The 24,227-nt window shown below is 39.6% G+C and overlaps 1 protein-coding gene across 3 annotated transcripts in view; it reads left to right on the forward strand.

Moving 5' to 3' along the window:
* TMEM131 (transmembrane protein 131) overlaps window positions 1-24,227 on the forward strand; it is a 178,125-nt gene that overhangs the window by 26,200 nt on the left and 127,698 nt on the right. For all 3 annotated transcript variants that reach the window (XM_019716511.3, XM_019716512.3, XM_074332565.2), the window contains exon 2: window positions 22,512-22,573. In XM_019716511.3, the coding sequence (XP_019572070.3) occupies window positions 22,512-22,573 (62 nt within the window). The remainder of the gene's footprint in view (window positions 1-22,511; window positions 22,574-24,227) is intronic.

A 24,227-nucleotide genomic window follows, 5' to 3' on the forward strand; every position in this document is an offset into this window, starting at 1 on the left:
GGTGTCCTGTAAGGAAAACAGCCCGAATGCAGGACGTTTTATGGTCAGTATGCATTTAACAAGCTCCTTTCTTGGTTACATGTGGATTTTGCTGCCCTCAGCGGCATTGACTGTTTTAGGGAAATTGTGGAATTCCTGACTTCTTCCCTAACTGTATTCCTCTGTGATTTGTTTGCAGTAGGACTGAACTTACTCTGAAGGGGAGGTGTGTGATTTGTGTACCAATTTCAGTAATAGGAAGTGAGCAAGAGTGCTAGGAAGTAGAGGTCAGAGATCAGCTTTGCATAAGCCTGGCATTAAGTAGAATGCTATAGCAATTCTCATTTCCTAAATTAATTTAACAGCACTATTTGTGAACTCGTAGACGTGTGGTGATGGGTGTGTTGGGATTGCTACCATCCTCTTGGCAGAACATTCAAGAAAGTTTGCCAGTTTTCTTGAAAGTAGGTGGGAGTGTTGTAGAGCACTGCTGTGCCCATGTCACTTTCATGTAAGTCTGTGGGTCAGAAAACGGGGTTGAGGAAAACATTTATATTTGAGAAGATAACTTACATTCCTTCAAACATGAATTCATCTAGATCCAGATACTTTGAACTTTTAACAGAAACTTACCACAACACATCTGCGAAGAGGAACAGCTCTTTCCAATATGTGATACAGTACATGCATCAACTGGTTTTTAAAGTAAAAATCAAATTGTTCTCACAGTCTTTTAAAATTTTTAAAGCTGACTGCTTCCTGGGACCTTAAAAAAACAAAAACCATTGAGAAGCACCTTAACTCCTTTTTCTCCCTTTACCACAAAGGAAATTAATAAAAAAGTCATAAACTAAGTGACACCTGCGGCCTTAGGGACATTCGGGGCACATATGGCTGTACTTATATGCACCTAAAACAGTCCTGTGAGGCAAGTGAACTTCATTGAACTCGTGTCAGCTTTTTTCCTCCCATGTTTTAACCAGCTTTATTGGACTGTAATTTGCATAAAATTGACCAGTTTTCAGTGTGCACTTCGATTAGTTTCACAAACATACCCGCTGTGAAAGCATCACCGTCATAATACAGGACATTGTCATTTCTAAGAAGGGTCCCTTTGCCTCTTGGCAGTCAGGACCTTCCCCTTGTACTGGCCCCAGGCATCCAGGGACCTGCTTTCTGTCCCTACAGTTTTGCCATTCCTAGAATTTAAAATAAATGAAGCTGTGTGCAGTCTTGTGCCTGGCTTGTTTCACTTTGCATAATTGCTTTTGAGATTCATCCCTGTTGCATGCATAGAAGTTCGTTTCCTTTTAGTGGTCCTTTCTGTGCCTGTGCTACAATTTATATTCTCCTGCCGGTGGACATGTGGGTCGTTTCAAGTTCTGGTCTGTTATGATTAAAGTTTTTATAAACATTCAAGGAAGTCTTTTTCATTCCTTTAAGTAAACCCCTAGTGTTTGCTAAGGTTATCTTTGTGAGGAGCTGCCAGACCACCACCCACGGTGTGGGCAGTCCCCAGGGATCTTGCTCTATAACCTTGTCCACTGGTGCTGTCCGTCACGTTCTTGGCTGTGGACTGGTGTTCCATTATGGTTTCCATTTGCTTTTGCCTAGTGGCTAATGATATGGGCATCTTTTCATGTGGTTCTAGGCTATTTATAGATCTCCTTTTGTAACATTTCTAGTTAAACCTTTTGCCTAATTTTTATTGAGCTGTTTGTCTCATTAACTTGTATAAGTTCTTTAATACTCTGCATGTGATTCTTTTATCGGATATATATTGCTAATATTTTTTCCAAGTGTATGGTTTGCTTGTTCATTTTTTAACACTTTTTTGAGAGCAAAATTTTTAAAGAAGTGTAATTTTTCAATTTTATCGTTTATGGTTCTGTGCCATTTGAGTCCTATAAGAACTTTTCCCACAAATTCACAAAGATTGACTCCTATGTGTTTCTGTAGAATATTCCAGTTTTAGCTGTTATATTTAGGTATATAATGTGGCTGTGTTCACTTGCGGGTTGTGAAAGAATTCACAAGGCAGGTAGACATACAGAAGGAAGATTTCTTAAAGTAAGAGAAGGGTCGTCTGGACAGAGTCTGCTGGGAACTATTGCATCGAGTCTTTGTTTCATCTCAAGTTTTATATTTTCTAACCAGGATGTAAATTGCTTTGGTCTATAGTGGAATTTTCTGTTGAGTTCGGCTTTGTCCGTTGGGGTGGAGGGAAGGTGCAGTTAAACTGGTTGTCTTAACTTTTGCTTATGTTATGTAGATTTATGTTGGAGCCAGGAGTGGATCCTGTACAGATACAAAACCTTTCCCAAGTCATAGGGTCTGCATGCCGAAGTATGAACCGGTTAGGGAGCAAACAGAACCATTGAAACTGGTATGCTTGTAAATGTACAGTAAACAGAGTCATTAAGGTTTGGCAGAAAGGAGGCAAAGAAAGAAAAGGAAGGAAGAAAAGGAAAGGAAGCTTTCAAAAAGTTTCCAAACTAAATTACACTTGTTAAATTATACTAGAGGTCTAAATCTCAAAATAGAAGATTTAGTGCCACCATTACAATCCCCCCAGTCATATCATACAATTCATTCTGAGTTAATTTTTGTATATGGTATGAGGTAGGAGTAAATTATTCATTACTTGCATATGGGTATTTCGCTTCCAGCACTATATAGACCAGTTTGGAGAGAACTACCATCAAAATGTTGAATATACAAGTATTGCACATATTTTAAGTGTCTATTATGTTTTTGAATGTTATTATAAATGGAATTAGATTTTTATTTTATTTTTCAATTGTTCATTGCTAGTACATAGAAATGTAATTGATTTTTGTGTATTGACATTATATCCTGTAGCCTTAAATTGCTTATTCTAATAATGCCTTTCATGGGGTAGGTTCATACGCTTTTCTACATACATGATCATGCCTATGAAAAACAACACTTTTGCACCTTCCTTTCTGATCTGTATGCCTTTTGCGTCTTTTTCGTGCCTCGGTGAGGTGGCTGAGACTTCAGGAACAATGTTGAATAGAAGTGGCAAGAGTGGACATCCTAGCCTTGTTCTCCAGTTTTAGGGGGAGCGCTTTTAGTCTTTCACCATTAAATATGACATTAAATGTAGCTTTTTCATAGATGTTCTTAGTCAGGATGAAGAAGTTCCTTCCTGTTCTTATTTCACTGATACTTTTCATCACAAATTGTGAATTTGTCAGATGCTTTTTTCCTTACTTTTTGAGATGGTAATATGTAGTTTCTCATTTTTCAGTATGGTCAGTATGTTTTTTAATATGTATAGTGCAATACATTTTTTTAAATGTTAAATCAACCTTGCGTTCTTGATATTATCCTCATTTGTGTTGTGTCATTGGAATTAACCCCTGTGTTTCGCAAAAGGTGAAAAGAATTCAGATTCAGCCTGAAATGAGGAGAGCAAGGAAGTAAGTTTATTCAAGAAGAAGGAAGCCGGCCTAGCTGTTGCCGGGGCAGAGGACTGCACCTTACTTTAGGTTCGCTTTTCCTTGTATAGGAAAGGGTAGGCAAATTTCCTTACAGCAGGAGATGTGACGTATAGACTGAGGTCATTTGATTGACATATGTTGGTTATATAACTAGTTTCTTTCTGCGCATGCTCTTACCCAGAATGCATACAGAAAAACCCATGGTGGGGGCAAGCCTTAATGTTCATGCCATTCTAATTGCATTATAATTAGGATAAAGTTCAACTAACAGGCAAGTTTTGGCAGTTTGCACATGTGTGAAGAACCGGTTAAAACCAGCTGGATCTTATCTCCTCTTTTTATGAGGTTTAGACATGTGAGATTTATTTCTAGGGGATGAGCCTGGGCCGTCCCTGGGCAACTCCTTCAGGTTCACTTTTGTTAACCCTTTTCTGCCTCATCAATTTGGTCATTATGTTATTCATTTTTTGTATATTGCTGGACTCAATTTGGTAAGGCATTGTTAAGCATTTTTGTGTCTGTGGTAATGAAGGAATATTGATTTTAGTTTTCTTAAATATTTTTGGTTTGTTTCTGGTTCCAGGATAATGTTGGCCTCAGAAAATGAATTGAGAGGTATTTTCCCTAAATGTTGAAATATTTGAATAGAATTCATCTCATTTCTTTTAAGCTGTTTCAGGAAATCCTCTAGAGCTCAGACAGGAAAAGTGCCGGTGATCCTGGAGACTCTTCCTGTGCCAGAAAGCAGAGAGTTGCTCGAGGGTTAGTGGGAACGTGTCTGGAGGGCACAAGAGATGTCCTGAAGGGACTCCACTGGGCCAAATTGGGGACATTTTGAGCATCAGAAAGAACAGTAACAGTAATCAGTCATATTGGGAGAAAAATCCATGAGCCCATAGTGACACTCAAAAATGAAAAGAGTATGGGCAGCCTGATGGCTCAGTTGGTTAGAGCGTGAGCTCCAAACAACAGGGTTGCCAGTTCAATTCCCACATAGGCCAGTGAGCTGCGCCCTCCACAACTAGATTGAAGGACAACGACTTGGAGCTGATGGGCTCTGGAGAAACACACTGTTCCCCAATATTCCCCAATAAAAAATCAAAAAATAAAAATGAAAAGAGTAGAAGGAAATGGAAATGGTATTACCAAAAAATACCATGTATAAATGTACAATTAGCAAATCACCATTTACAGTGGTTCTTTCACTTGCAGAGTCATCAGTGGATGCTGACACTGCTGGTGAAAGGTGGTTGAGTGGATGCACACACTCAATGTCCCCCAGGATTACTTACTGATGACATAGAAGGAGATACGTTGTGGTGGGAAGAGTTGGCGGCTCCCGCACTCACCGAGTGGTCCAGCCTAGCACCGCCAGTACTGTCGGACAGGTCTGTCTCGTGAGCGCGGCGGACGCACCCCCTCACCTGTGGGTCAGTCTTTCCAAAGACGTTTATTCTGAGTCTTAATTATGAGGAAACCATAAAGCAAATCAAGACTGTGGGACATCTGTATAATATTAGGTCTTGATTATTCAAAAATATGTCATGAAGAACAAAAAAAATTTGAAGAGACTGTTCTAATTTAAAAGAGATTAGAGAAACATTACAGCTAATTGAAATGCGTTATCCTTTTTAAAAAAATTTTTAAATTAAAACAATTATTAAAGTATAGTTGGCATACAATATTGTATTAGTGCCAGGTGTACAAGTAATGCATGATCCTTGGTTGGCTTCTGGATCGGAAAAAAAAAATGGACACTTCTGCGAGGACAGTTGAGGAAACGTAAATACAGACTACTTATTTTCTCATATTACTGTATCATATGAAACTACATGCATATGATTATGTCACAGAATATCCTTATTCTTAGATAATACATGCCAAAGTATTTACTGGGAAATGTTGTGATATCTGTAGCCTGCTTTCAAAAAATCCCAAAATGAATATATGTGGGAAAGGAAGAAGGGAAGAATGTACTAAAACAAATGTCCCAAAATATCATGATTTTAATTTTTCTGTAGGTTAAAGTGTTCTACAGTAAAAGATTTGGCAGGAAATGTTTCCCTGTTGGAGAGTCTGGGCCACAGCCTTTACCATGTGTCCGAAGCAGCTGGTTCTCCAGGCTTGCCCCTCTCCCCCCACCGGTTCCCCAGACACAGATGACCTTGATTCTTAGCTGATTGAAGACACACCCTCCAGCGTGGACTCCTGTTACCGCACCCTTTTCCTAACCTCACTGTATCTTCACCCACACGTTTTTTTACTTGTCTTTAGAAAGCATTTCCAGGGCTGATCACCCCTTCTCTTGACCCAGGGGAACCACTTCATGGTCTGGCTGCTGCCCCGCTGCTCAGAAACCTGGCTCAGGACTGACTCACCAGTGCTTCCCGTTGGCCAAATCTGGGGCTTAAATTCTGGCCCATCCGCCAGCCTCTCTGTGATAACCTTTGACTCCGATGACGGCTCTTCTCTCTGGCTCCCATGACACGTGCTCTGCTTTCCTTTCCTCTTCCTCAGACACCTCCTGGTCAGGAGCTCCACTACTGCCTGTGTTAAACTACAGCCTCCAGTTCTCTGCCATTTATTTCTACCTTGGTGACCTTTGAAAGCTTGGAGCTTCAGTTTTCATCTTTCTGTGGGGGTCTCCAGGTGTGACCTCTTTCCCAAAATTCAGACACTGCCCTGGGACTGCCTACATCAGCCTTCTCACTTGATACTCCACTGTCACCTTAAGTTCCATATGTCTGAAGTAGAATGAAGCCTTTGTCTTCCCTCATCCTCCCCGTGAAACGGGCCAGCCACCTAGCTGCTGCGGAAAAGGCATTGTTTCCATCGCCGACACCCCACCCCCTCCAAGGGTGGAAGATTGTTGAGGGGCAGCCTGAGCTTGACCTTCGTAGAAAACCAGACCTGAACGCTCTCTCTTGACTGTGCCATTTACCTACTGTGTAACCTGAGGCCAATTACTAGAAAAATGGGGAAAATAGGACCTAGCTTCTAGGGCTTCGCGTGGGGTGTGCTCAGCACTGCACCCTGTCCAGCCTCTGGTCTAATTTCCTGCCCTGCCCCCTACATTTCAGACTGTTCTTTTTTAGAGTGTACCATCATCTCTCTCCTAATTCTGGGGCCCCGGGGTGCTTCCTGGTGGGAATGCACACCCATCTGACGTGCTTGCGTTTCACGTGGAACGCTGCTTGGAGGCACCTGTCAGTGCACCTGGAGCCCCAGTACCTGACTGACTTGTTTGTGTCCCATCTTGGTCTATCAGCTCCTTGAGGACTGGTAGCACCCCGCCTGGCCCCCAGTCCCGCGCCTGTGTGCAGTAGCTCCCTATGAAAAGTTGTCTTGTTTTTTTCAAGTAAACTACCAGAGTGCCCACTCTGGCATTAGCTAGTGGCATTTTGGAGGCCTCGTTTGGAAATTTTCTTCCTCGCTTGTTTGTCAACTTACAAGGTGGCAGGAAACCTGCCAGCCAATTTTCAAAACAAAGTGTATGTCCCTTTTGGAGTAGAAGTTTTAGTACTTCCAACATATTTTTTTCTAATGTCTGAAGACATAACTTGCTTCCTTTTCTAACTTTAAGTTTGCAATCGACTCACCCACAATGAGATCATCAAGTGACCCCCCTCCCTGTGCTGTGAGTTAGCTGGTACCTTCTGCTTTTCGCCAGTGGTTAGCACCCACGATGGTACCCTTGCAGCTTTGAAACAAACGGGACACACTCAGGGTAAGAGAAGGTTTGTGCTTGGTTACTAGAGGAGAAAATATGTACAATGACATATTTTATGTTCGTGTAATTATAATGAAAACATGTGAATCAATAACTTTTAAAATAAGTAATCAGAATTCATCATAATGCTGAAATTTAAGTAAAACATTTAGTACATGAGCACGCCGGATTTTTGGTTTTAGATTTTTTGTTGGTTTGGATTGGTGTCTTTTAATCGTTTTTCTCTTTGTAAAAAGTCTCACATTAGTTTGAACATCTAATTTCATTTTTAAGTTAATGCTGTTGGACAATTTTCTAAACTTAAGATTTGTATCAGAGGTAGGGAATAAGCTAAAGACTGATAGTGAATAAATTGTTGAGCTGTGCATTTACAGAAGTCATGTTTAATAGTAAACAATAACTAGTTTATAGTACTTACTGAATAAAGGAAATATTCTTTAACTCTTTATGTCTAACACTTTATCAATTTGACATAATTTATGTTTTCACCCCAATTACTATGCCCAAGAAAATTTTCCAAATTTTAAGTCTTTTTTTCTTTCACCACTTAATGGAGTATGATTTACATGCTTTTGGTAGGCGCTCCTTGAAAGAAACTTGAAATTTTAATTTGCACCCAGAAATTGTTTGATCAAAGTATAGGAGATCAGAACCACATGAGTTAAAACAAAGAATGGACTTTTTAAAAAGTGTTATCTATATAATCAACGAATTAGCTGTTGGAACATTGTAACTATTTCACATGTCTACTTAGCACCAGCAGAACAAATTGGTTTTAAGATACTAAGACGTTTGTGATTGTTTTGCTTTGCTTTGGGTGTCCAGTCGCTCTGGCCCCATTGTTGAAAGGCTGCCCTCCCCGAGCCTTGCTCCCACCTTTGTCTGCATCAGACCGCGTGTGTGGGTGTCACATTCTGGGTTCTAGCCCATTGGTGTGTGTGCAGATGCCTCTGCCAGGACCACACTGGCTGGAGTGCCATAGCCCTGGATTGAACCTTAACACTGGGCACAGTAAGTCCTTCCACCGTCTTTCTCAGGGAGTGTGCTTCTTTACGGAAATTTCAGAATGAGCTTGTCTATGTCTATGGAATATGCTTGCAGAGGTATTGATAGGAATTGCGTTGTATCTATTAATTGGGGGGGATTGACATGTATCCTAGGTTGAGTACTGCAATCCACGAATACGGTATGTCTGTATATGTTCATTTCTTTAGATCTTTTTTAAAATGTTGATTTTTGTGTGTTGATCTTATTTCCTGCTACCTTGCTGAACTCACTTATTCTAGGAGTTTTGGTGGTTTTTGTAGATTCCTTTGGATTTTCCTGTTATCTGCAGATAGGGACAGTTTCATTCTTCCTTCCTGATCTGTATGCATTGTTTTTATTTCTCTTATTGCAGTGGCTGGAATGTCTAGAACATGCTGAGTACGAGCTGTGAATGCAATTCCCCCGCTTCCCAGGCTTAGGGCAAAGGCTCCGGCTTCACTGTCAAGGATGATGTTAGCAGTAGGTTTTGTACATGCTCAGTCAGTGGAGGAAGTTCCATTCTGGTCTTAGTTTGTTGAGAATTTGTGTCATGAATGGGTGTTTGATTTTGCCAAAAGCTTTTTCTACATCAGTTATTTGGATCATATGATTTTCTTATTTAACGGTTGGTGTGCTGGCTTCCGTTGCCTGATTTTCAAATGTTGAGTCAGTCTTGCAAATGCCGACTAAATCCCAGTCAGCCATGGTTACAGTCCCTACGCTCTGCTAGTTCAGTTTGCTAGTTACCTGTGGAGGCGTTTTGTATCTAAGGGATGCTGGGGCCTGTAGTTTTAAAAAACATTGTGTCATGTTTTTGTCAGGCGTTGGTTTCAGGGTAATTCTAACCTCATAAAGTGAGTTGGGAAGTATTCCATCTTGCCTTTTCTAGAATAGATTATGTAAAATTGGTGCTAATTCTTCTTTAAATGTTTAAGAAAATTCTCCAGTAAAGCCATTTGCATCTGAAGGTTTCTTTTGGGGGGATCTTTCTCCTGACAAATTCAGTGTTTTTCGTGGCTCTATGTGTATGCAGGGCATCTGTTTTTGCTTGGTTGAGCTTTGGTATTTTGGGGTTTTTGATGACTTTGTCCATTTTTTTCTCAGTTGTCGAATTTATGATCATGAAGTTCGTAATATCCTCTTATTAATCTTTTAATAGCTGTAGTGCTAGCCTCTGCTTCGTTCCTGGTGTTGGTGTTTTTGGTCTTCTCTCTTTTTTGTGTGTCAGTCTTGCTAGAGGCTTGTCAGTTTTGTTAATTTTTTTTTTCAGAGAACCAACTTTTGGTGTTTTTGTTTTCAATTTCATTGATTTCTGCTTCTGTTTTTATTATTTCCTTCCTCCTACTTGCTTCAGGTTATTTTGATAGTCTTTTTTAAAGGAATCCTTTTCCAAAGATTCCATCTTATTTTATTTATGTTATCTTTGAGTATATCGCTTGTGTGTATTTTTCTTAGTGGTTGCTATACACATCACAGTACATGCAACTTACCACAGCCCACTGATACCAGTGTTTTAACACTGGCTGCAATATTAAAATCTTGCTTTCATTAAGATTCCATTGCCCTCCTCCCCACTTTTTAAAATATAGTGTTTTGAAGTATTTCCTCGCCATACTTTGAACACACAGGTGTTATAATTTTGTTTCAACCTTCAAGTATGATTTAAGAAACTCATGAGGAGGAAGGATAGTCTATCATGTTTATCCTTATTTTTTATCCCTTTCTTTAGTCTTGTTTCCTTTATGAAATTCCAAGTCTTCAGTTATGATTTCCTTTTTTTGGAGAGAGCTCCTTTAGCCATTCTTTAGGGGTGGGTACGGTAGTGACGGTTTTTAGTTGCGCTTCGTCTGATAATGCCTTTATTTTTTCTCCTTTCCTGAAGGATACTGAGTTCTGCTGGTTACAGAACTCCCCGTGGACAGTGCTTGGGTTTGAGCACTTAAATGTTGTGCCGCTTCCCGTGGGCCCTGATTTCACATGAGAAACCCACCGCCACTGGCCTGGGACTGCTGTTCTGCCACAGCTGATGTGGGTAGTGTCGTCTCTAGGTCACCTTTAAGACTGTTTGTCTTTCGTTTTCAGAAGTTTAATTGTGCTGTGTCTTGGCGTGGACTTCGGGTTTATCCTGTCTGGTATTTGCTCTGTAGGTTCATCTTTCACCAAATCTGGTAAGTTTTTGTTCATAAAGAATTTCATTTTCAGTTCTTTCACCTTCAGTTCTGTTTGGTGTTTTCTTTATAACTTCTGTTTCTTTGCTGAGGTTTTGTATGTTTCATTTTTCTCCAGTGGATTCGTAACTGCTTATTGAAACAATATGGTGGTGACAGCTGTAAGATCTCTGTGAGTTCTGAACTGGATTCATCTTCGTTTTGGCTTCAGTTGATCTCATTCACGGTGTGTGTTCTTGGTATAATGAGTGATTTTCTATTGTATTTGCACATGTCTATTATGTTAGGAGATTCTGGGTCAATTTAAATCTTTTAGCAAGCATTTACTTTTTTAGGTTCAGTGACAAGATAGCTTAGACTTACTTTTTCCCCTGCTCCTTCTCTCTGAATACCTTGGGAACAATGTAATAGACAATCATTACAAGATTCTGAAAGGTGGAAAGAAGGTGGACTGGCTAGGGACTTCAAGATGTAAGGAATGATACTTTGGTGGATTCCGTGTTTTCTTGGTATTTCCCATCTATCCCAGACTGGAGGGGCCTACAACTTGGAATTGCCAACAGGCATAGACAGACAGAAAAACCTGCTGTCACTGGCCAAAAGCCCAGGAAGGGGGAAGCCCACAGGGACTCAGCAGTGACACCTTTACACAGTGGTGCTGAAGGGCCTGGTCTGAGCAGAGACAGAGTGGGTGACCTGAGAACTGTCCAGGGTCCTGACGCCCGCAGGCCTGGCATTCCTCCACCCAGTCACTTAATCGTACAGTGTGGCCTAAGGAACTGCCTTCCGCCCCTTCATGTGGCACCAGAAAGCATCCAGTAGGAACTCAGGCAGAACGAAGGCATCACAAAGGTTTGTTACAAAACCACAGACCAGAACCTACACAGCGAACCTAAATAAGGCAGTGTTTTTCTAACCAGTCTAGACCATTGATTTCACCTAATCAAAGGGGATTTTACGGGTCAAAGTACTTGTGGTGCTTAATATCAGTCATGACCATCAGATGAGTTGTTGGTTCAGATATCTTTGGTTCTGTTCTCCTTGATCATTTTTACTTTAAAACATGTGATTCTGGCGAAGTCTAAAACTGTAGTGCATGTGTGCTCTAGGAAATGAGTTCATCTTGGTTCGCTGGCTGTGTTCAGCGTCACTGTGCTCCCTCTATTGCAAATTTGAGCTGTTAGAAGAAAACCCCAATGAGCTTTATTCCCCTCTCTGAGTCTTTATTGGCTAAAATTGTAGTCATCTTAGATTGCAGGTTGACAACTGAACAGTTTTTAATTCCATGGTGTGAAAAACTGGATTGGAATCTTGAGCCTGTAAATCAGGATGTAGATTCATACTGGACTCTGAGAATCAACAGACTCATGGCCTGGTTCTAGCTCCAAATGCATTCAGTGTGTGTGGTTTCTGAGGGATCCTTCACCTTAAAAAAAAAAAAAGAATAGTATTTCTCCCAGATTGCTGAGAATAACCGCTTCGCCAGGCTGGTGCCACCTGATGGAGACTATGCTGAAGAGAGACCCTTTCCTGATGCTCTCTGCTGGGGTGTGGAGGGCTCACAGGGGCAAGGAGATGGGAGTTCAGGGGCTCGAGGGTCTTCGCAAACTGGAGAGAGGACGCCTGGGGTTCCAGAGTCACAGGGACATGTCTGGGAGAGGTCAGAGAGGGAAAGTGGGGTATCCGTGAAGTACAGTACGGACACACTAACCTTCGACCAATTGTGTTGTTAAAGCACACATCTTAAGTAGCTTTTTAAATATTTGTTGTACAGTTGACCCTTGAACAACACAGATTTGAACTGCTCCACTTATGCGCAGATTTTTTTCACTAAATATTGTAAATGCACTTTCCTTATGATTTTCTTAATAACATTTTATTTTCTCTAACTTTATTGTAAGAATATAGTATAAAATACATATCACATACAAAATAGGTGTTAATCTAGACTGTTTTTGTTATCAGAAAGGCTTCCTATGAGTAGTGGGCTATTAGGTAAGTTTTTGGGGAGTCAGAAGTTACACTTGGATCTTCAGTTGTGCGGGGGGTTGGTGCCCCCGCCGCCATGTTGATCGAAGGTCATCGGTACTTGTGTAACTGTCATCCAGATGAAAACGTAAACTACAGAGTTTTGCCAGCATTTCTCATTGGGGAAACCTTTTTCCCATCCTCTGCTTAATGCAGTTTTAAATATTGGTTTGACAGGTATTTATTGTTCCTCTGTCTTGTGCTGAAATTTTGAATATTCTGTAAGAAAGACACTTTGCCTTAATGAGACTGATAGCTGCCACCACCACGTGACACAGTTACGTATTTCTGAGGGGGGGATGTTTCAGTATAACAGGCCGGTTGTATGTAGGTGCAAGGATAAGACAGGAGCATGGCTGCAGTTTGGGAGACAAGACTTCATGTAGTTAATGCGAGGGGATGATTTCAAATCCCTCAAAAGCTGGTGTATAAAAATAAGCAAAGAAACAAACCACGTAGAGTATGGAAGAAAATACTAACTTTTTAAAACAAGGTTTATCGAGGTATAATTGACAACAATAAACTTTACACATTTAAAGTGTACAATTTGAGTTTTGGGCCATGTATACACGTGTGGGATTTTCACCACAATGAAGAAGATAAGGACACAAAGACCCTTCTGAAGTTTCTTTATGACGCTTTGTAACCTGCTCCCGCCCCCACCCCTGGCAGTTGTCACAAGAGATCAGGTTACATATTCTGATGCTTTACGTAAACAGGACCATATAGTGTGTACTACTCTCTGCTTATCTGTCTCCTTTCACTCGGCATCATTATTTTGAAATTGATCCAGCAATGTAGTTTGTTTCCATAGTTTGTTCATTTTTTATGCTGATTAGTATTCCTTGTGTGGCTATACCAGTACCATAATTTGTTTATCCATTTACTCATCAGTGCCAATTTGGGGCATTTCCTTTCTTGAGCTCTTACAAATAAAGCTGCTTACAATAAATCTTTGCACATACTCGTACATTTCATTTTCTCTTGGGTAAATACCTAGGAGTGGAATTCTGTATCTAATGGCAGGTATATGTTTAATTTTTTCAGTAACTGCTAACCTGTTTTCTAAGGTGGTTGCACAATTTATATTCCCATCAGCAGTATGAGTTCCAGACTTTCCACATCCTTCTAACAGTTGGTGTGGTAAGAATTTTAAATTTTAGTCATTTTATGTGTTTGTATTGGTATTATATCTCATTGTGTTTCTAATGTGCACTTCCCTAATGGCTAAGGATCTTGACTATCTTTTCATGTGCCATTTATATTGTCTTTGCTTAAATGTTCAAATCTTTTGTGTATTTAAAAAATTGCATTGTATATTATTGCTTAGTTATGAGTTCTTTACATATTTTGGATGCATATCCTTTATCAGATAAATATTTTGCAAATATTTGTTTCCAGTCTGTTGCTTGTACTTTTTTTTAGTTCTGTAACAGTGTCTTTTGAAGAGTAAAAGTTTGAAAATTTTTAAATCAAGTCCAATTTTTAAAATATGAATAAGAAACTAAACAAGACCTAAACAAGTGGAAAGACATCTAGTGTTCATAGGCTGGAATATTTATTAATGTTAAAACTGCTATACTCCTCAAATTGATCTTAAATTCAGTGCAGTCCTTATCAAAGTCCAACTTTGCTTTTTTCCAAATTGACAAATTGATCCTAAAATCCTCAAGAAAATGCACGGGACCCATAATAGCCAAAACAGTCTTGCAAAAGAACACAGTGGAGAACTCACACTTCCCAATTTCAAAACTTATTACAAAGGTACACCAGTGAAGACAGTGTGGTAATAGAATAAAGATAGATGTATAGATCAATAGAATAGAATTGAGAGTCCAGAAAGAAACCCTCACATTTATAGTCAATTGATTTTCGACAGAGTGCCAAGACAATTCAAAGGAAGAAAGAGTAGTCTTCTTAACAAATGGTGTTGGGAAAACTGGTTATCTGTGTGCAAAAAAAATGAAGCAGGTCCCTACCTCAGACCATATGCACAAATTAACTCAAAATGGATCGAAGACCTCAGTGTAAGAGCTTTAACTATAAACCTCATAGAAGATAACTAAGTGTAAATCTTAGTAACCGTGGATCAGGCAGTGTTTCTCAACTAGGAGAGCTAAGCAATCAACGTGACATAGATAAATTGGACTTCATCAAAATTAAAAACCGTGCTTGAAAGGGCACTATCCAGAAAGTGAAAAGAGAGCCCACAGAATGGGAAAGGTTTGAAAATGAAATATGTGTTAAAGGATATGTACATAGAATATATAGAGAGAACTCTTACAGCTGAATTTTAAAAGGACACATGTTCCAATAAAAAAAATGGACAAGAGACTGAAGAAACATTTCTCCAAAGAAGATATACAAATAGCCCTTGCACACATGAAAGACACTCAAGATCAGTCTTTTAGAGAAATGTGAATTCAAAACAGAAACAAGATGCCACTGCACACGTAAGTAGGATGGCTAAAATAAAAAAGATAGGCAATAATAAGCATTGGTGAGAATGGGGAGAAATTGGTAACCCATAAGTTGCTGGTAGCAATAAAAAATGGAGCAGCCAGTTTGGAAAACTCAAAAAGATAAATATAGAGTTACCATGACAGAGCACTTCCACTCCCATGTGTATACGTAAGAAAACTGAAAACGTGCATGCAAAAACTTATACACAACTGTTCGTAGCAGCATTATTCATAATAGGCAAAAAAGTAGAAGCAACCCACACGTCCATGCCTATGTCTGTTGACTGATGAATGGTCAACAAAATATGGTGAATCTATACGATGGAATATTTCTCAGCCACAAAAAAGAATGAAGTACCAACTCGTGCTACAACATGGATGAACCTTGAAAACATAATGCTAAGTGAGACACCAGATACAAAGGCAACAGACTGTATTATTCCATTTACATGAAATGTCCAGGATAGGAACAGCCACAGAAATGAAAGTAGATGTGTGACTGCTAATATGTATGAGGTTTCTTTTGGGGTGATAGAAATGTTTTGACATTAGAAGGTGGTGAGGGGTTCACAACTCTGTGAACTTAAAAAATCCCTCAATTGTATACTTTAAAAAAGGCGAAGAATGTTGGAGTGGTCTGTGGATGTTGTTGGTCTGTTTGGTTTCTCATGTTGTTAGGTTTCGTTCTTATTTCCTTGTTGATCTTTTGCTTAGCTTTTCTACCCATTTTTAAAGGTGGGGTATTGAATTTTCCAAGTATTTTTGTTGAATGTTTTAGTTTTTTTCCATTTCTATCAGTTTTTGCTTCTTGTATTTTAGAGATCTCTTGTTACTGCGCATGTTTGTAATTGTTATATCTTCTTGATAGATTGATCACTATCATGATAAAATGTCTTTTTCTCTAGTAACAATTTTTTGTCTTAAAGTCTATATATATTTTTAAAATGATTGCCCTGAGGATTACAATTAATATCTTAATTTATAAATTAATACCACCTAGTCTTCAAATGTTTTTCCTCCCCCGTTTTCTCTCTTTTTCTTCTGGGACACCAGTTGTGCAAATGTTGGTACTTTTGATGGTATCTCTTGGGTCACTGAGGCTTTGTTCATTTTTCTTCATTTTTCTTTTTTTCTGTTGCTCAGACCAGATAATCTCATCCTATTTTCAGGTTCTCTGATTCATTCTTCCACTTGTTGGAATATGTTATTGAGTCTTTGGTGAATTTTTCATTTCAGTTATTTTACTTTTTATGTCCGGATTTCTATTTGTTTCCTTTTTTCTGATTTCTTTCTCTTAATTGATATTTTCTATTTGGTGAGACATCATTCTCACACTTCCCTTTATTTTTTTCTTTTATTTTTTCCTTTATTAACATACTTAAAGTAGCTTATTTCACATTTTTGTCTAGTAAAGCTTCTGTCTGGACCCAGACACTGTTTCTATTCATTGCAGTTTTTCCTGTGTGTGGGCCATATTTTGTCATTTCTCTGAATTTCTTACAATGCTTCACTAAAAACTGAGGCATTTCAGTAGTTGTACTTTTTGGTTCTTTTCATAAATTCATTTGTGCTCTTCATGTGGAAAGAAGATAAATTATGTGTATATTACATCTTTCAGATAAGAAGATTAGTGAGTAAGAAATAAGGTTTCAATTATAAAGTATCTTTCCAGATAGAGGGATCCATACAAACCTAGTTCAGATGTTTAAAAATTTTGTTATTGAGACTTTTGCTGCAACAAAATCTTGAGCAAGTGTAACTATAAAAGATATGTTAATGTCATTAACAATGATTAATTCTGAAATAATACCATATTTTAACCATTTCTTAGCTTTCATTTTTCGACTTTGTGCTAGGCATAGATGGTGAACAAGCAAACCAGAAACTAGTTACAGATTGTGATAAGAGTTAAAATCAGGCCTATGATGGAGGATAACAGAGCTGCTTGGAGCAGCCACAGAAGGCCTCTCTGGGGGATATTTAGGCTGACACTTGGAGGAAGAGAAGACACCACCCATGAGAATAGTATTCCAGGCAGGGTGGCTCTTTGACACAGGATTTGGGGACCCTTCCAAGTCCTGCTTGTGTGGAAGCTTTTTCTGATTAAAAAAAAAAAAAAATCACTGACTTGACTAGCTCAGCCTCCTCCTCTTACAGGTGAGGAGACTGAAGGCTGGAAAGTCAGGCCTTGGTGCAGCCTGGGGCCCAAGGCCACACACATACACCCATGTGTGACGTACTTCTAATGGGTCATTTATAGCAGTCAGTATTGTAAAAGGTGTATGAAAACAGGCAGATTGTGTCTAGTCATCGGTTACAATACTCCGGGGGGGAAAATCTCTACCTAGAAGGAAAAAATAAACAAATTATAAACGAGAAAGATTTGCCTTTAAAGTGAAGGTATTTTTATCTTATAAATGTCATTCTTGACTAAATGAAGTAAGGAAGTGGGAAGTAAACAAATGCAATTTTGAACTTCTGTTGGGAAAGTGAGTCACTAAACAACTGACACATTGAGAATTTTACACTGAATATAAATGGCTTTGTTACTCAGACATCGTAGTGAAGTGGGAGGATGTGAGGAGCTTAGAGGAGGTCTCAGCAAGCCCGGCTTCCAGAGTAAATACCATCAGAGTCATAAAAGCCAGAAATAGAAATCTCTTTTGTTTATATACCCTCCTTCCCGCATTTGCTATTAGAAATAATATAGGCCTAATTTTTTAAATTAGGTTGCTTGAAGGTGCTGTTAGTCATAAGCATTAACGTCACATTTACTTTGAAAGTAAGTAGTGATGGGTCTGGAAGCATAGCTTCTGGGACCCTACTGCTGAAATGTATAGTCCACCTCTGGCCGCGTTCTTTGCTGAGGGACCTGGAGCAGGACCTCACCGGGCCTGTTTGTCTTTAAATGGAATCCAGAATGTCTCCATCAGAGGATTAGTTTGAAGTTAAATGACAGTGATCAATATTTGTTAGGTGTTATTTTTTATTTCTGTTACATCTGGTTGCTGCTTGAACTAGGGAACATTGGAACAGTTTCGGATTTGTTTAGAGTATAAAATTAAAGGGAAATCCTTGGGAGAGGAAGTAGCTGTCAGTTGTGGTTTTGAATCTAGAGATATGGTGATGTGGGAATGTGCTTTGGTTACTTTTTGTATTTTATAGCTTAATAACTGTTAGCATATCAAATGATTAAGTGTATATCTGGTGTCAGTGCTCTTTTTCTAGGCCTCTAATTTAAAGTTATTATAATTGATCATTGAAAGCGATATATCCTGTATTGCTTCATGCCAGAGTCGTATCCTATTCATTTCCACGTCTTTTAAGGAAAGCTAATGATTTGTAACATAGTATTTCCCTTTTAGGACTTTATAAATCTGCTGTTAATTTTTTCCAAGTAAGGTAATTCATGCTTTTCAAAAACTCCTAATTAAAAATATAATACACCCAAATTATATTACTGTCTTTGTCTTTATTAAGTTCTCATCAGTTAGATAAAGGTCGGGTTGAGCTTGATGATGGGCACTTCTGCAGTGGCATTATATTGTACCTCTAGTAGCAGCCACCAAATAACAGTGTTTCCAGTACTTTCTTCTTGGTTTTCTCTGTGAACTACTAGGTGGAAAGCTTCTAACTAGGAACTCCTACTTTTTGTCTTTTACACTGAGAACATCTGGCTGTTCATTAATTCTTGTTAGTTCATTGTGTTCTTACATCAAGTCTGTCTTCAACAGCAGTATAACAAAAAGATTTCGAGACCACCTGAAATTTCAGTTTATGTTAAAAGGTGAGGAAAGGGATTGAAATGGATGCGTGAGGGGGCGGAGACTTTTGCACTCTCTGTCCTTCCTCTTGAACTGTTTGTCCCTTTCTTTAGAGACATACTTGTGCACTCGGAAGTACTGTGTGTCAGTGACCCTGGTGGCGCCATCAGCTCAAGGTGGGGTTTCATTCCTACGCTCAGTATTCATTGAATGTTCTTGGTCTACTCAGAGCTGGTGGGGAATGAGCAGTAGAGCAGGTTATGTGGAGAAGAGACTGTCCCCTGAGAAGAGGTGACCGCTGTTGGACCCACAAGCTGGATCCAGACCAGAACAGAGATTGCTTCCCATAACCCCCGGGAGTGCTGGGCTGCCTCTCCCCGGTGCCCGGCGTGCTGGTTCCTGAAGCAGGCCCTCGCCCTGCCCCCGGCAGCATGTTTGGCAGTTTCCCCTTATCTGGGATGTCTCCCCAGTACTGCTGTATGTCCTGCCCTGGTCTGTGTAATTCTTCAGCGCCTGCTACAGGGAATGGGGATATCCGTGTCATCTTGTCACTGCCCAAGACGCTTCTTGCATAATAAGTTCCCTTCATAAGCTCCTGATGTCATGAGGGGGTTGTCAGCCTCTTTCTCCGGTCTCTCGGCCCCGGAAATTTTACCAACAGGTTGGTTGGCACTGGTTGAAAAGAAACACAAGAAATGGAGGATATGTTTCCCCCAAATAAAATCAGGATGTGATTACTAGTATATGTGCTGCCAAAGCAAGCACAGAATGTGATTACTAGAATAAGGGGAAAGTGCTGCTCCAGGCAGGAAAACACCATCCAATTATGTAAAGTAAAGTAATCTGATTAGCTAGCATCTCACTCTGCTGCTTGACTTTCTGCTCTGCCACACAGGAAAAGCCAGGTCCATGGGACCAGATGGGAAACTTCTTCACTGGATACCCAGCGACCAATGAGGAGGCATCCGTGGATGCCATGTGACAGCAAAAGAAAGATCAGTGTTTTGCACTTTTCGAAAGTTAACTTTTTGTTTTAGTTTTTATATAAAAATTTCAAAGCTAATACAGAATTCCTATATCCGGCCCGTTTTCCCTATTGTTAACATCTTACATTAATATGATACTTGGTTTTTTTTTACAATTAATGAACCAGTATTAGTATATTATTATTAACTAAATCCATATTTTATTCATATTTCCTTAGCTTTTACCTAATTTTCTTTTTCTTCTCTAGGGTCCCATCCAAGACACCCCATTACATTTAGTCTCATGTCCCCTGAGGCTCCTCTGGTCTGTGACAGTTTCTCAGACTTCTCTTGTTTTTAATGACCTTGACAGTTTTCGGGAATACTGGTCAGGTATTTGGTAGAATGTCCCTCAGTTGAAATTTGTCTGATGTTTTTCTCATGATGAGACTGCGGTTAAGTGCTTTGGGGAGGAAGACCAAGCACAGAGATACAGTGCCATTTTCATCATCTGTTGTCTTGAGGGGTTGTACTGTCAACATGATTTTCACTGTGGATGTTGACCTTGAGCATGTTACCGAGGTAACATTTGTCAGGTTTCTCCATTTGTGAACTTACTCTTTTCTTGCCTCTTTTCCATATTGTTTTCTTTGGAAGGAAGTCACTATGTGCATCCCAGGCTTAAGAAGTGGGGAGTTACACTCCACCATCTAGACAAAAGAGGTTTTGCGAAAATTATTTAGAATTCTTCTACCTAAGAGTTTTCTCTCTTCTCCCCCACTTGTTCATTTATTCAGTCATTTATTTCTATCAGTATGGACGCGTCAATATTTATTTTATACTTTGGGTTATGTTCCAGCACTATTTTATTGTTCAGCTGGGTCGGTCTTTGGCCTTTGGGAACTCTTTCTGTTAACTCTTATGTCCCTGTGGCATATTCCCATCAGTGTAGGCTTTCTGGGGTTTTAATTAGCATTTTCTTACTTTCTGGCACAAGATGTTCGTTTCATCTTGTGTATTCCTGTCCTCGCCATAGATGCAGCCACTTCTCTAAGCAGCTCTGATTCCTTTTTTTGGAGGAGGATGGTGTTAGGAACCAAGACCTGGGTGCTCATTTGGTCCTGGGGTGTAATTGCTTCCAGGCGCTTCTCAACTGACAGCAAGGAACTGTTTATGTGCACTAACCTGTGTGTATGCACACCCATACCTTTCTGTATGTAACCATCTGTGTCTGTGTTAAGCGGCACATGATTTCATACTGATGCCCCCAACCCGTCCATTACACATACATCATTCTAGCCTCCTAGCCTTGCTTTTGTGTGAGCTCTTACTCCAGCAGTGAGAAATCTGACTCCCACTGTCCAGCATCCATGTACTTAATTGTTGGGTTCCAGAATACATGTATCAGCATCAGAATTATTAACGCAAAGCCCTGTGGGAAATTATCAACTAGAGTACGGTGCTTTTGTAGTTTCTCTTGCCTGTAGTCTTAAAGATTCCACTCATTCCCAGATTACTTAGATTAGCACTTTTCCCCCAGCCCCCCGCCCTTTCAGTGAGTTGGTTTCCTACATTTGTGATACAGTGAAATTGTTTTGTCACATCTGCCTTCCATGCAGGGCTCTTCTGATCTCCTAAATGATTTCAGTTGTATACATTGGGTTCACGCTGCGCTGTGGAGTTGTTTTGACAAATGCATGTTGTCATGTTTTCCATGACAGTATCAGGCAGATTATTTTCACTGTCCTGAGAAATTCCCTGAGCTTCACTTTTTCAGCCCTTCCTTTCTCTCGGTAAGCCCTAAGAACCAATAGTCTCTTTACCATCTCTAATTAGGGTTTCCAGGTGGGAATTCCCGCCCGTTCTCGGGAATTTTTTTCGCTTTCCCGTTCCCGAATCCCGAGATATAAACTGTTTTCTGTTCTCCATGATGAATCATTTCCACAAAGTGATGGGTGATACTACCAACTACCTGGGTTCAAGGAGCAGATTTTCCCAATGTTGCGACCAACTTTTCTCAGGATTCGGGAACGGAAAAGCGAAAGCAATTCCCGAGAACGGGCGGGAATTCCCACCCGGAAACCCTATCTCTAATATTGCTTTTTCCAGAATGACATATGCTCGGAATCATACCATAGGTAGCCATTGCTTACCTTTTGTTAGTGAATAGTGGTCCCTTGTATGATGTACGGTTTGTCTGTCTTCACTGCTGAAGGGCATCTTGATTGTGTCCAGTTTCAGGTGGTTGTGAATAAAGCCGCGATCAGGAATGGCATGCAGAGTTTTCTGTGGGCGTAAGTTTTCAAATCAGTGGGTAAATACCTAGACACACAGTTGCTGGATTGTGTGGTGAAAGTATGTTAGATCTTTACATATCTCGGCTTTGTCTTGTGCTCCGTTTTGTGGAACAGAATAATCTCCTTTTGCTCTTTTCCTTGCCCCATCCCCCACCCCCACCCCAAGTCTCTTTGAATGCTGACTCCAGGGCATACCATCCCTATGAAAGAGCAGATAGAAAATGTCAGCTTATCATTTTTGAGGGAAATAACAGTCCTCTAATGATCTTTCTGTGTGTTGATGATATTTCCAATAATCTATCAGTGAAAATAATTAGCTGTGTCTAGTTGAATTTGACTATTTTGTGCTTTCTCGCAGTATAGTAGAAATAGATACTTTGCAAGTGGTTTAACCAGCCTGTATGTTGTTAAAATTAGTTCTAATTGGGTTGTATTGCTTTATTTGAAAGCATTTCATTGTAGCTAAAACCCTGAAGAGTCAGTCAGATTTTCCTCTTTAACTATCACCATCAGGCAGTACATTTTTAAAATATAAAATTGTGTCTGTTAACTTGAAGGTAAAGGACTTTATTTAAATCAAATGTATGTTTCTGTTAAGTGATAGTATGTTTTGTTTCCTTCACAGCCTTTATTCCGTCGGAGAGCGTCATAGAAGTCCTGCGTTTTGATGACGGAGGGCTGCTACAGGTAATTGGATTTTAAGTTGAAGAATTATGTCAGTGTCAAGCCTTGAATAATGTCTGATTATTTTTCTTTTAAAACTGTAACTGGCTTCTGTGCCATGTATTTTATGAGCTTTATGTCCAGCGAGGTCAGTAGAGACGTCGGTAATAAAAACATCCTTAGCTGTATGGATTATCTTTTAAATTAAATATTTCCTGGTGGTGTTGGCAGGTTGGAGGTGGGGGGTTCATATCAGGAGCAGTGGGACCAGTGAGCTCTGGGGGTGTGGAGCCAGTCAGTGAAACACCGAATTCAGATGTTGGCCCTCAGACATTTATCTGGACGAGAACTTGTCCAGAGAGCGTAAGTTCTGTCTGTAATTACATCTCTGTCATCTTTCCACTTGCCATCCTAAGCCCATCTTGAAATGTATTTTACATAAAATTAGAAAGTGTACTCTGATAAAATCCTGTCCTTCCTTTCAGACCTAGCTCACAGGGCACCGTGAAGCCTATTTCATTCTTCCCAACTGAAAATCTGCTCTAGAATTTCAGAGCTGAAAGGGACAGTAAAAGCCATCTTAACCGATCCTCTGATGTCTATGGCAGAGTGAGGTGTTTCCTCCTTTCTTCCAAACTTTTATCATATTCTGTGCTTATCTTACAGTACTTGCCACTTTGTAAGGACAGCATTTATTTTCAAGTACTATGTTATTTGGTAGCACGACGGATGATTTTTTCTTCATACTCAAGGGAAACCAAGTTTTGGATTAAGAAAGCTGCCCGAGATTCTGTGACTGTGGGGTGGGCCTGGCAGTAGAGTTCTGGGCCTGCCCTCTAGGTGTGATTGTTAGTCTGTTACACGGTAGTGCCCATGATGGATCTGTGTACTTGTTTATGACTACATCTGTGACTTACGTAGTGCTGAAAGACTACTTCCTATGGCTTATAATAAAGGCAGGAAAGTAAACATTAAAGTTAGGTAAAGGATACAGAGAAATAATTCTGCTAGGGACCTGGAATAAGATTTCTATTTGTGTTTTAGCATAAATTTGGATTTCAGACACTAAGCCAAACAGAGAGCAAGATAAAAAATGATGCATTTTAAGGTTATTTTTCTCTGAATGAAGCAAGTGTTCTGGATGACAGCGGTTTCCTTGCTTCTGAATTGTTAAATGTATCATTCACACCTGTATGTAAGAGATGTCTGCCTGGTACTTGCAGAAAATCTTTGTGTGGCTTTTGTGTTTTAAAACTGAAGATAATATTCAGAGTAATACTGAATGTCAGCTATAATTTTATATATATATATATATATATATATATATATATATATATATATATATATAGTCACAGGATGTGGAGTACAGCATAGGGAATAGAGTCAATGGAATTGTAACAGCTATATACAATGTCAGAGGGGTAGTAACTTGGGGGAGGTGGGTAATCACTTTGTGAGTGGTGTAAATGTCTAGCTATTACATTGTTTTGTACACCTGAAACTAATAAAAGAAAACCTGAAGATAATATAATGGTCTAATTTTGTAATGCCTTCTTACTAGAAAATGATCCCAGTCTTTTATTCCCCCTAGTTCTTCAGTCTGTTACAAGATGAGAACTTGGAGAAACTTATAGGAATGACTCTTAAATATCTCCTTTCATGGGTTGTTTGCAGAATC

This window comes from Rhinolophus sinicus, chromosome 2 (genome assembly GCF_057876585.1).
Source record: "Rhinolophus sinicus isolate RSI-liver-muscle chromosome 2, RSI-T2T, whole genome shotgun sequence".
Lineage (NCBI taxonomy): Eukaryota > Metazoa > Chordata > Mammalia > Chiroptera > Rhinolophidae > Rhinolophus > Rhinolophus sinicus.